Source organism: Ipomoea triloba, chromosome 13 (genome assembly GCF_003576645.1).
Source record: "Ipomoea triloba cultivar NCNSP0323 chromosome 13, ASM357664v1".
Lineage (NCBI taxonomy): Eukaryota > Viridiplantae > Streptophyta > Magnoliopsida > Solanales > Convolvulaceae > Ipomoea > Ipomoea triloba.
Window position 1 is genome coordinate 16,461,542 of NC_044928.1, and position 12,647 is coordinate 16,474,188.

The 12,647-nt window shown below is 41.0% G+C and overlaps 1 protein-coding gene across 1 annotated transcript; it reads left to right on the top strand.

Annotated features, from left to right (window-relative positions):
* The first annotated feature begins 398 nt into the window (after positions 1 to 398).
* On the top strand, positions 399 to 1,406 carry LOC116001279. Its single transcript, XM_031241164.1, has one exon. It carries the CDS (start codon positions 399 to 401, stop codon positions 1,404 to 1,406), a length of 1,008 nt encoding a protein of 335 aa, XP_031097024.1.
* The last annotated feature ends 11,241 nt before the right edge of the window (positions 1,407 to 12,647 follow it).

The window sequence follows — 12,647 nt, forward strand, 5'->3', positions numbered from 1 at the left end:
CAGCTTAGGTTCGTTAAGACCGACCTAAGTCGTTATTACAGCTTAATGAGTATAAGCTTCGTAGCAGAGCTGGAACGGAAGTCAGGCAGCGTAAAAAGGGGGTATTTCACTTCTACTCTACAGAATCTTACAATTCTGGTTGCTGAATAATGTGATCAATACTTGTGATTTCCTGCATGTGTAATCATTGCTTAGGATTATTGTGAGTAAGCTTGCTAGCGTAATGCATTATTTATCGTTATGCTATGATTAAAACCCCTGCTTAGTGGGTATGATAAAGTGAATGTTAGGGAGTGTCGTATAGGACTTGAGTAGTTGCTATACTAACTGCCTAGCTAGCTAACTCTTTAAGAACTCCTATACCTCGGGCGCTAATCTGAAACTGTCGTCCAGTGAAAATGCCACCTCGACGAAGTGTGCCTGCTAGTAACGACGACAACATCTCAGCAATGGATCGTATGGCCCAGGCAATGGAAAGACTGGCTGAGTTCATACTGGGTCAGCAAGCCCAGAACCAAAACCAAGGGCAGTCACGGGTTGACTTTGCTAAAGCAATAGCAAACCGACAACCACCGTATTACGCTGGAGAAAACGACCCGGTGATCTTGGAGGAATGGATCCGGACGTTCGACAAATTTCTTAATGCAGTAAACTGTCCTACGGATCAGCGAGTACCTTCCGCAGTCTATTACCTGACGAAAGTCGCAGACAACTGGTGGGCAACAGTTGGACCTGACCTCCTGCAAGACCCAGATTTTGGCTGGGAGGAATTCAAAGTGGAATTGAGAGGACAATTCTACACGGAGCGTATTACGGGGATCAAATGCGAAGAATTCTTACGACTAAAGCAAAAGGGAGCAACCATCCAAGAATACCATAACAAATACGTGGAGCTGATGCGTTTCGCTCAAGAAATCATGCCTGACGAGGCGAGTAAGGCAAGAAGATTCGTCCATGGACTGGACTGGGACGTAAGAAGGGCGATCACACCGTTCATGTGCTCTACTCTGAAGGAGGCATACGATAGGGCATCGGATCACTATCAGGTGTATTTGGACCAACAGGAACTTTACGGCCGAAACAAACGGAAGGCTGATGATAAACCACAGAAATTCCAGTTAGGAAATAAGAAAGCTAACCAAGGTAGCTTTAACCCAAAACAAGGAAGAGGAAGGGAAGGAATTAATCAGGGAAACCGTCCTGCTTGCCGGAAATGTGGAAGGAATCATCCGGGAGAGAATTGTCAAGGAATAAGGATTAAGTGCTACAAGTGTGGCCTCTTGGGACCCAAGGCCTTTGAGTGCCGAACCCAGGTAGACAATCTCCAAAAATCCCTGCAAAATGCAAGCCAAGGAAGAAGATTTAATAGGGAACACCGGCCAGATGTCCGCAGAGACAGAAAATAAAGTGGTCAACTTCCAGTCAGCAAATCAAGGGAGACCAACAAACGCCACATCCAGTCCCAACCGCAAAGGAAAGCAAGTGATGGGAGAAAGCAGCACGGGGAACCAAGGCAGGATTTACATCGTCAATAGCACTCAAGCTCAGGCTAGCGACATCGTAACCGGTACCTTTCTCATAAACTCAGTGCTTGGTTTAGTGCTATTTGATACGGGGGTTACCAATTCATTTATATCATCTACGTTTGCTGATAAACTGAAGTTAAGGTCTACTACTAGATTAGATCTAAATGTCAAAACTGCCTCGGGAATAGTAGTAGCCTGTAGAGATGGTTATGACAACGTTGCAATAGAAATAGCTGGATCTAACTGTCCTGGAAACCTCGTTCGTTTTGAACTTGAGGGCATCGATGTAGTACTCGGGATGGATTGGTTGGATAAGTATAAAGCTCGGATAATGTGTAATGAGCGAAAGGTTGTCCTACGAGGACCAAAGGGGAGGAGAATATCCTACCAAGGAATTGACAAGCAACCCGAGCCAAGGTTGTTGACAATGCAGAAATTGAAAAAGTACGCTCACCAGGGATGCGAAGTGTATCTCTGTTTGGTGCAGGATGCCGAAATAGAAGAACCTGAGATTAATCGAATCCCAGTTGTGCGCGAATTTCCTAACGTATTCCCCGACGACCTCACGGAAATGCCGCCGGAGAGAGAAGTAGAATTCACCATCGATCTCATACCAGGAACCTCACCGATCTCGAAAGCACCTTATCGAATGGCACCTAAAGAGATGGAGGAACTGAAGGCGCAATTGGCAGAACTGTTGCAGAAAGGATTCATCCGACCAAGTGTATCACCTTGGGGCGCGCCGGTACTATTCGTTAAGGAGAAAGATGGGAGCCTTAGATTGTGCATCGATTATAGAGAACTCTATCGAGTCACAGTAAAGAACAAGTACCCGTTGCCCAGGATCGACGATCTATTCGATCAGTTGAAAGGAGCGGGCGTATTCTCAAAGATTGACTTACGGTCAGGGTATCACCAAGTGCGATTCGTGAAGGAGGATGTTCCTAAAACGGCGTTTCGGACGAGATACGGGCACTACGAATTCACGGTTATGCCATTCGGAGTGACCAACACACCAGGGACTTTTATGGAACTAATGAATCGGATTTTCCTTTCGTATCTGGATAAGTTCGTCGTCGCCTTCATAGATGACATCTTGGTCTACTCGAAGACACCGGAGGATCACGAAGAACATCTCAGAACGGTGTTACAAACGTTGAGGGAAAAGAAGCTTTTTGCAAAACTGTCGAAATGCGAATTTTGGAGGGAAGAAATAGCATTTCTTGGTCACGTAATCACGAAGGAAGGAATAGCAGTGGACCCAGCCAAGATACGAGCTGTAATTGAATGGGAAGCCCCCAAATCGGTTATAGAAGTCCGCAGTTTCTTAGGGTTGGCAGGTTATTACCGAAGATTTGTCCAGGATTTCTCAAAAATAGTAAGGCCGTTGACAAATCTGCTCAAAAAGACTACCAAGTATAGTTGGAACGAAGAATGCGAGCAGGCATTTCAAGAACTTAAGAGAAGGCTAACAACTAGTCCAGTATTGATCTTACCTGTTGGAACGGAAGGCTATGAGTTGTACACTGATGCGTCTCACAAGGGACTTGGATGCGTCTTGATGTAAGATGGAAGGGTAATAGCTTATGCTTCTCGTCAATTAAAACCTCATGAAGCTAACTACCCAACACATGACCTGGAACTAGCAGCCATGATATTCGCTCTCAAAATTTGGCAACACTACCTCTATGGAGTCTCTTGCAAAATTTATACGGACCACAAGAGTTTAAATTACATCTTTACTCAGAGAGACCTCAATTTAAGGCAAAGAAGATGGTTGGAGTTGATTAAGGATTATGACTTGGAAATTCAGTACAAAGAGGGCAAAGCAAACAAGGTAGCAGATGCCTTGAGTCAAAAATCAAAACATGCTCTTTGGGTATTACCTGAGCAACTATGCAAGGACTTTCAAGGACTTAATTTGGAGATAAAGATGTGTGGTCAAGTGGAACAAGAAGTAAAATTTTGTTACCTGTCGGCCACTCCAACCCTATTTGAGGAGATCAAACAAGCACAAGGGGAGGACGATTGGTTAAGTAGAATCAAGGAGAAGATGGTGGACGGAAAACACGGTCCATTTGAGTTGTACCCGGATGGGAGCATAAGGTTCCAGGGTAGATGGGTAATACCTACAGGTTGTAAGAAGATAATGGATTAGTTAATGAAAGAGGGTCACTACACACCCTATTCAGTTCATCCTGGTGGGGACAAGCTTTATAAGGACCTGAAACAACATTTCTGGTGGTCAGGTATGAAGAAGGATGTAGCCGAATTTGTGGCCAGATGTTTAAACTGCCAAAAGGTCAAAGCTAAGAGAAGTAAGCCAAAGGGTTTACTGCAACCATTGGAAATTCCTCAGTGGAAATGGGACTCAATCTCCATGGGTTTTGTGGGAGGATTGCCTAAAACAAAAACTGGAAACGATCAAGTATGGGTGATTGTTGATCGACAGACCAAGACCGCAAGATTCATTCCAATGAACAAAACTTGGTCAATGGAAAAGATAACGAGAGCCTATATTAAACACATAGTTAAGTATCACGGAGTAGCGCAAGACATCGTTTCGGACAGAGACTCACGATTTCTGTCACGTTTTTGGGAAACATTGCAAATGGCAATGGGCACTCAGCTCAGGCTGAGCACAGCTTCTCACCCTGCCACTAATGGCCAAACGGAGCGAGCGATACAAACGTTGGAAGATATGCTCAGAGGTTGTGTACTTGACTTTTAGGGTTCATGGGACGAGCAGCTAGATCAAATAGAGTTTTCATATAACAACAGCTATCATGCGAGTATAGGAATGGCTCCTTACGAAGCGTTGTATGGACGGAAAGGTCGAAGTCCTCTGTGTTGGAGCGACAAGAGCGATGTTGTTATACTTGGACCTCAGTACCTACAAGAGACTACTGAGGCAATCAAGGTAATTCGAGAGAGAATGAAAGTCGCGCAGGATCGACAAAAGTCTTATGCCGATTTGAAGCAACAATTCACCGAATATCAAATTGGGGAGAAGGTATTATTGAAAGTCTCACCGACTAAAGGAGTCAAGAGATTTGGAAAGAAAGGGAAGTTGAGTCCTCGTTACATAGGACCTTACGAAATTTTGGAAAGGATAGGGAATTTAGCCTATCGATTGAGCTCGACAGGGTACATAACGTATTTCATGTTTCTCAACTTAAGCGGTATATACCTGATGCATCCCATGTATTGGAGCCTGAGAAATTGGAAATGGATGATTCGTTGGCATATGAAGAAAGACCAATTCAAATCTTGGATTCCAAAACCCGAGACACAAGGAGAAAGTCAGTCAAAATGATCAAAGTTCAGTGGTCGAACCACAGCCCAGAAGAAGCTACGTGGGAGTTGGAAAACGTTATGATGGAACGTTATCCTGAACTATTTAACTCAGGTGCGTAAAGTCGATCTACTCGTTGCGTACCTAAATTAAGTTCTGTGCTAGATTAGGTGTACTAAATGCCGTTATGTGTAAAGGGAAGTGAGTGCTGGTCTATCTTGAACCTTAGATGATACGAAGGAAGTTTCGGGGACGAAACTATTCTTAAGGAGGGTAGCCTGTAACCCTTCACTCATTCCAATAAGTCTAGAGTTCGGAACAAAGAAAAAAGGGTTTAGAATTTATTTTTCTAAGGCATTGGCATGCATGAGTTATGATCTTCAGATATTTCAAAAGGATTTTTACTAGTTAGGATAGTCGTTAATAAGCTGCGAACCTACGTACCGGTCACGAACCGTAAAAATTTTTAAAGCATGCATTCAGTCCCGATTGTCCTAGGAAGTGGGTTATTAGGCACTATACTATTAACCTTGAATTTCCTATTTAATTAAATTAGCCCGTAAGAGTGAAAATTTATTTCGACCTTAGTATCGCTATATTTCGCGATGTAACGAAAATCACCCGATTTTAGAATTTAAGGTTACAATTGAGTTCGGAATAATTTTGGTTTCGAATTTACCCCTACCTAAATTATTTCCTACTGTAACTATATCTGTTTTAACCCTTAACAGTCTAGCCAAAGATATTTTTCCTTGAGTTACCACATGAAGTTGACACATGTCACTCTTTATAGCCACATACTAGTAGTAAATTAATTTAGAGTTGATTTAAATAGAGCTTGGTCTTCAATCCACACTCCTCGGCCGAAAAATTGAAGGGAAAAAGAGAGAGAGAAACTTCATCTTCATCTTTAAGCTCAAAAGCCTTCATAGCTAAGTTCCTTCATCAAGTCTACCACTATTCGGTAAAATTCCATTTTTATTCGGTTAAAAGCTTTGTTTTCTTCCCTAGAACCTAGCTATAGGTTAAAATCTCTTAAAAATTATTGTTATGGTGGTATGTTTTGCCTAGGGATTTTGGTGAAAGAATTGAGTAGAGATTCAAAGCTATTCTTGCAAAAAGTACTTCACCCAAGAGGTAAGAAATCCCTTAAGTTGGTTTTGTCACTTAAGATTTAATGATTGATACTTGAAATAGGAATTTATGAGCTTTGTGTTAAAATATATGGATATATGTAGTGTTAGTAGAATATATAAGTGTATAACTAGGTGGGTAGTATATGTTATAGATGTATATATATATATTCCCGGTTCAAGTGATCTTTATATGTCTGTAAAATATTGTAGATAAAAAGAAAATCTTTATATAAATATACATACACACGGGGAGTATATATATATATATATGTATAAGTGCCATAAGGGATGAATATGCATATGAAAATACATATATATGTGTATGTATGTATAAGGAAGAAGTTATGTTGTATATACATGCAACCTATGAGTAATATGTATAGATGATACATACATGTGACTAAAGTGTGTTTTGTGTTACTAGTATTGTATATGATGATATGGTGAGATGTGCAAATGGTTTTGGAAGCTATGCTTGAAAAGCCTATGGGCAAATAAAAATGTTTATGAAAACTTACGTCGAAGAACGTATGCTATTTTGGTAAATAGGTTGTCAAAAACCTTATTTTTGAGGAAAATGTCACTATTAGTAAGTGTGTACCTTGCTTGAAAGATGAGAAAATGGTATTTGAAAAGCCTGCGGGCACTGAAAGTATTTTGAAAATTCATTTCAAACAAAATCACCATCATGGGCTAATGAGGTAGCCAATTTCAAGTATTGGACTCAAATGTGAAATATGCCCAAAAGGAATGCCGCGTGATTTAAGAAAGAAAAAGTAAAGAAAGGAACATGTTTTTCAAAACCTTAGTTTCTAAGTAAGTTGAGGAGGACCTTGATTAGCCTACGGGATGAAGCAGGCTTAAATGCCATTTCCCTATGGTTGTTTACATCGTATGATCAGTGCATACTAAAAGGGGCGAAGTCTATTCGCCGAGTACTGTATAACTCATAGGAAGAGGTATTCCTACGGGGGTGTGCACACTTAAAGTATAGTTACTCCAAAAGTCTGGGTAGGTGTCGTTTTAACGGACCTGGCTAGGCCAGATAGGAATCATTTTAACGAACCTATACGTCCAGGGGATCAGTGTTAGACCGGGTGACGACCATTGAACCTGAGTTCAATGATCCAAGTGGTCAGAGAGGGAGTTAAGAGAATACTCCAAAGGCCTCACGCTTGCTAATATGAAACTAAAGAAGTTTTAAAGGTGAGAAAAGAGTTATTCTGTAACGACATTAAGAAAGAAATGATTGTGTCTAAAGAGACAGGTTGATATTGGTTCACTAATCACTTTTTGTGTGAGTCTTCGTTGTTAACTTATTTACAGGTGAAATATCAACAAATGGGTAAAGTTACAAAACTCTTATATACGTGTTTTGAAAACCTTTGTTGAATTTTGAGTGATCATGGATTTTCTTACTTAGCCGTCATGCTAACTACACTTCAATGTGTCTTTTAACAGATGTTGACTAGCGTGGGCTCATGTAGCCCGATGAGCTCTGAGAGCTCATTCAAGTTTGTGCTCCCAGTGATGGAGTACGATGATTATGTGCAGTTCCTGTTAGGCGATGACCCCTACGCTCCCGGTTACGCTCCTGCTCCTCCCTCTCCGACGTATACTCCTCCTCCAGTCTATCCTACCGCACCCGCTTACACTCCTTTTTTGTGCATATCTTTTGTAGCCACGGTAGTATTAGTTTGGTTAGCAAGTTGTAACCAACTTGAACTTCTATGTTTTTGGACCCAATGGGCCAATCCCAGTATATATTCGTAGCTAACCAAGCTGTCTTTTTTTTCTTTCCGCTGCAACATATATATAAAAATTATGTCGAGTAGAAAGTGTGTGAATCAGATTCCTTCGTTAGCCTATGCATCTAGAGTAAACTCTTTCTTGATTTGACAGGGTTCAATCTAGGTGTGGCGGTAACTACTCCGGTTGTACGGTATAGCCGGGCCGGGGTGTTACAGCTAGTTTTCTTGATTTAAATGATGTTGAATTTTTCACTTTCCTTGATAATTACCTTGATGATGCTTTATATATTCATGATTTGATTGGTAAAGATCGGAGTGAAGGAGTTGATATTGAGAGTAGAAAGGAAGAGGTTGAGGACGAGAAAAAGACAAGAAATGAGAGTGTTAGGGAGGAAGTTGAGGAGAAAGTGAGAAATAATGAAAAGGAGATTGTTGAAAAGAAGAAAAATGAAAAAAGAGGTCAGTTGGAAGAAAATAGCATACTCATGGACATGGATAGTTGCAAACCTTTGGAAGAGAGTATGCTATGTATAGAATTAAAGGAGTTTGCCAATGCCCGGCATTTGAGGGCATATCTTGAAGAAAGAGTGGATGGGGCAAAAGGACTTGTCCCCGTCCAAGTATGTTGGAATGAAGGCTTGAAAGTTGCATCGGGCTACGGACGTTAAACGGAGCGTTTCTCGGGAGGCAACCCGAGGTTATCTTACATTTTATGCATTTTGTTTTTTGTTGTTTACTTTTGCTTTCAATAAGTTTTGCATTAATGGAAGTTAAATTCTCTAATATGGTTTGTAGTATTGCAATGTGTTTGTTGATGGTGTAGGAAAATTGATAAATGGATCAAAGCTAAGAGGATGATTAAAGGCAATGTGCTTGAAGAGAAGCAACAAGGGAGTCTCTTTATCTCCCTTTTCTTTGGTTATTTTGCCTTTGTGCTTCATTTCTAAAGTGTGGAAACCCGGGGTTATTTGGCATTATATTGTATGATGTTAAAAGTCTTTCATAAAAGCAATGTTGTGATCCTCCTAGCCCATAGCCCACTTCTAAAGTGTGGAAAGGGCGTTACACTAGGCGAATGACCTTATCTCTTTCCCACCGTGTGCATAGAGCGAACATCGAGGACGATGTTCAATTCTAAAGTGTGGAAAGGGAAGCATTTTGATAAGCACCAAGAATAGTTTGTTTTAAGGGTCATTTACGGGCTAGAATTGTATAGTTTATTACCCATTTCATAAGGATTTCATGCATTAAGACTCAGATGTGACCAAAAACCACTAACACGAGCATGGAAGATGTTTTTAAGCTATTCTACAGCAAAAAGGAGGACTTAAGGCCGAAATTGAGCAGAAAGTGAAGAAGACATGAAGCAGGAGCCTCCCACGCAGCCTCACACGCGTGTGGATTGACGTGGAATAATTCCAGTAGCTCCCCACGCCCTCGACCACGCGTGTGGATTGATCGCGGAGGGCTCGACGCGTCGAGAAGCCCTGTGACAGCCATAAAATTCTGCTGCGGAAATTGACTATCTTGCCCCTATTTTCCTCCCACTATATAAGGCTCATTATCCCAAGACCTAAAGGAAGGGAGGAGGCACCCAATAATCTTTAGATCTAAATTTCTCTTTCTAATATCTTCCCCTTTGGGGAGGAAGACAAATACTCCTCCTTAGGATAGATTAGTTTAGGCTATGAAGAAGAAGATGATGTTGATTCAAAGCTTTCTTTAGGTAACATACTTCTTTTATTATAAAGTTTGATTTTTTATATTCTTGCTTTGTTCCTTTTGTTGTTATTAATGCTTTCTATGCTAGAGTAGTATAGTTTGGGTGTGTGTGCCCTTGTTAACCAATTGATTGATGCTTAGATTTTATCTCATGATCTTGAGAATTGTGGGAGTATGATTGATGTTTGTATGGATGATGTTGTTCAAACTTTGCTTCTATTTCCGGCCGGGATAGTTAGTGAACCAAGTGGAAGTGAGGGAGTGCGCGATAGCGGCCTCTCACGAGCCCAACTCATCTATATCTCCGCTCTTAATCCGAAAGGATGAGATCCGAGAGGAGTGGTAGGCAAGGTGTTCGATAAAATACCTCAACCGAATGAGGATTGAGAGTCTGAGTGTGACGCCACTCGGTATAAATACCGTGACTCCCTAGTTCAATCCCGAAACCCAATTCCAAGCTACCTACGATAGTCAATCCTTGGGCTTAGCATCGGCATGCATCCCCTTCTTTTACCTTTTGTATTTTCTATCTCATTTTACCTTCAAAACCAACCATGAACAAAACCTCTCTCTTTGATTCTTGCAACTCTTACCTTTCAACCTCATAAATGCCAACATAAATTCGGTTCCCATTCACCATCCTTGAGAGACACGACACTCGGGGAGTCTTGACTCTTCGTTTTAACACCTTTCATTACCACATTCACCTCACCACATACTCACAACATCAAAATGGCGCCGTTGCCGGCGATGGCAAACGGTTCTTGAATTGTGTTGACATTTTTGAAGTAGATTTTTAAGAGTTCTTGAATTTCTTTCTTTTTCATTTATATTGTTTTCTTATTTTTGTTACTTGCTTGAAGGAGTGAGCTTATTTGCTTTGTATATCTTGTGCTCACTTGCGGCTACTTTTAGTTGCAAAATATTTGTTGTTGGCTAAGGTTTGTGCAGGAAATTTTTGTTGAAAAATCAATTGTAAGCTTGCCAATGAGTGCTCAAATGAATCCCCATGGTTGCCCACATCATGGAGGACAATCGTATAGAAATCCTCTACCCCAACCATATCCCTATTACCCCCATTTCACCTATACTTACCCTCCACCAACATATCATTACCCACCTCCATACCCTTACCCATTTCCACACCACTACTTACCACCTCCATATCACTATCCATTTCATACACACAGTCATCACCCACATTCATATGAAACACCACCTCCACCTTTCCAAGAAAATTACCCTTCACAACCACCCAATTTTCAAGAAATTGACTCATTAAGCTCTAAGGAAATATCCCAAAACATAGAGAGTAAGCTTGTGCAAATGATGAAACATATCGACCCAAGCTATACTCCCGAGTCAAATTCATTCCCCAATTCCCACCTAAACACCTACTACCCACCTCCATCACAAATCCACGAAGAAAACAATACTACCCATTTCTCTGAAACACCACCCTCTTTCCCATATTTTACCCATACAAATCCTTGTGATTATATCCCTCCGGCCACGGACGAAATTGAAATTCTAAAAGGGAAAATGGATGCATTCACGAGGATGACCAAGGAGGATACAGCTAAACTAAAAGCCAAAATCAAGAGCGAACTAAAAGACTATCTTGCTACCCTCCGGGAGGAAGGACTTCCACTAGAAGAGGTTGAAACGAAGATGCTATCCATGATGGAGGAGCTCAAGAAAATCAATGAGTCACGGACCAACTCCACCATCATAGATGATATCCCGACTTTGGAAGCCCATCCAAGGATTGCACAAAAGGTTGATAAAGAACAAAATGCTAGCAAAGAGGTGGAAGTTGAAGAGAATGTAGATTGTTATGCTCCGGTGCTTGAAGAAGTCTCAATTTTCGAATTGGAAAATCAAAAGGAGGTAGAGATGGAGAGTGAAGACGATGACATCGAAGTAGTGTGGGAAGACGAAGAGCCAACATGTGGTAAAATTCCTAATCTTTCTTGTGCTAATATTCTTGAAAATCCTTGTGCTCTTATTGAAAACACCCTTGACACTTGTGTGGATGACTCCCTTTGCATTAATATTTCCACTACATGTGATTATGATTGCTTTAAATTTCGGGAGGATGATTCTATGCAAAATTTTGATATATTGATTAATGATTGTAAAGATTCTATCTTGTTTGCTAATGATTATGATTGCTTTAACTTTTCGGAAGATGAATCCTTTGTATTGGGTGAGAATGAATTGATGAGTGAGGGGGATGATGCTTCATTCTATTCGTGTGAGAGTGTGAGTGATTTTTCTAATCAAATAGAGTGGGGTGATGAAGAGAATGAGTGTGAGGAAGAGATGGTAGGAAATGATAGGATTTTCACGTTTGATCTTATGGAGAAAGTTGAGTGGAGAGACTTGACCACACTCGACATTAAGGAAGGGAGTGAGCAGATATGGTTTGAAGCAAATGAGAAGACCTTTAGGGGGAGAAGAGAGGAAAAAGAAAAGGAAGTTGACACCATCCTAGAAGAGTTAAGGAGGGTGTTTGATGCTAAAATTTTTCCAATCATGCATGTTGTTCTTCCTTTACTTTCGTGGGTATTTAAGGATGTTACCCATCTTGGGGCATTCCTTGAAGCAAAGGTTCACGGGACACTTGGTAAGGTCCCAAAATCAGTGTGCTTCGAAGGATAGAGCACACCACGTCTAGCCAGGAGACGTTAAACCATGGCGCACTTGGGAGGCAATCCCAACGTTATCCTTAGATATTAAAATTTTATTTCTTGTTTACTTTTTATTTTCCTTCGTTTATTAGCAATTTTTCTTTTTAGAATAGCCTTGCTTGAGCTAACATTGTAGGTGATTTTGGTACTAAGCCATGACAAATGAGCAAAACCAGATAAAAACCGGAAGGCAAAAGCCTGGAGACAAAGAAAGTGATCAGCATTGTTGTCCACGCTTGCCCACACGCGTGGTGACAGGCGTGGAACTTTTCCAGTGCTGATCCACGTGGACCTACACGCATGTGAGTCCGCGTGGACAGGATAAACATTTCGAAGGCATAGATTTACTTTTACATTGCCTGATACCCAGCGCAAGAGGATGATGAGCCGACAATCTTAAAGAAATAGATGGGCAGTAAGCTGAAGATAAGGTTGTAGACGCACCGTATGGTATATCATTCTAACTTTTCTTCCAATTTTTATGAGCAAATTTGCCTTGGTTCACAAAGGATGAGTTGCACGAT

Bases quoted from the DNA above. Each gene is read 5' to 3' on its own strand.
- LOC116001279 (XM_031241164.1), top strand. From the start codon at position 399: ATGCCACCTCGACGAAGTGTGCCTGCTAGTAACGACGACAACATCTCA.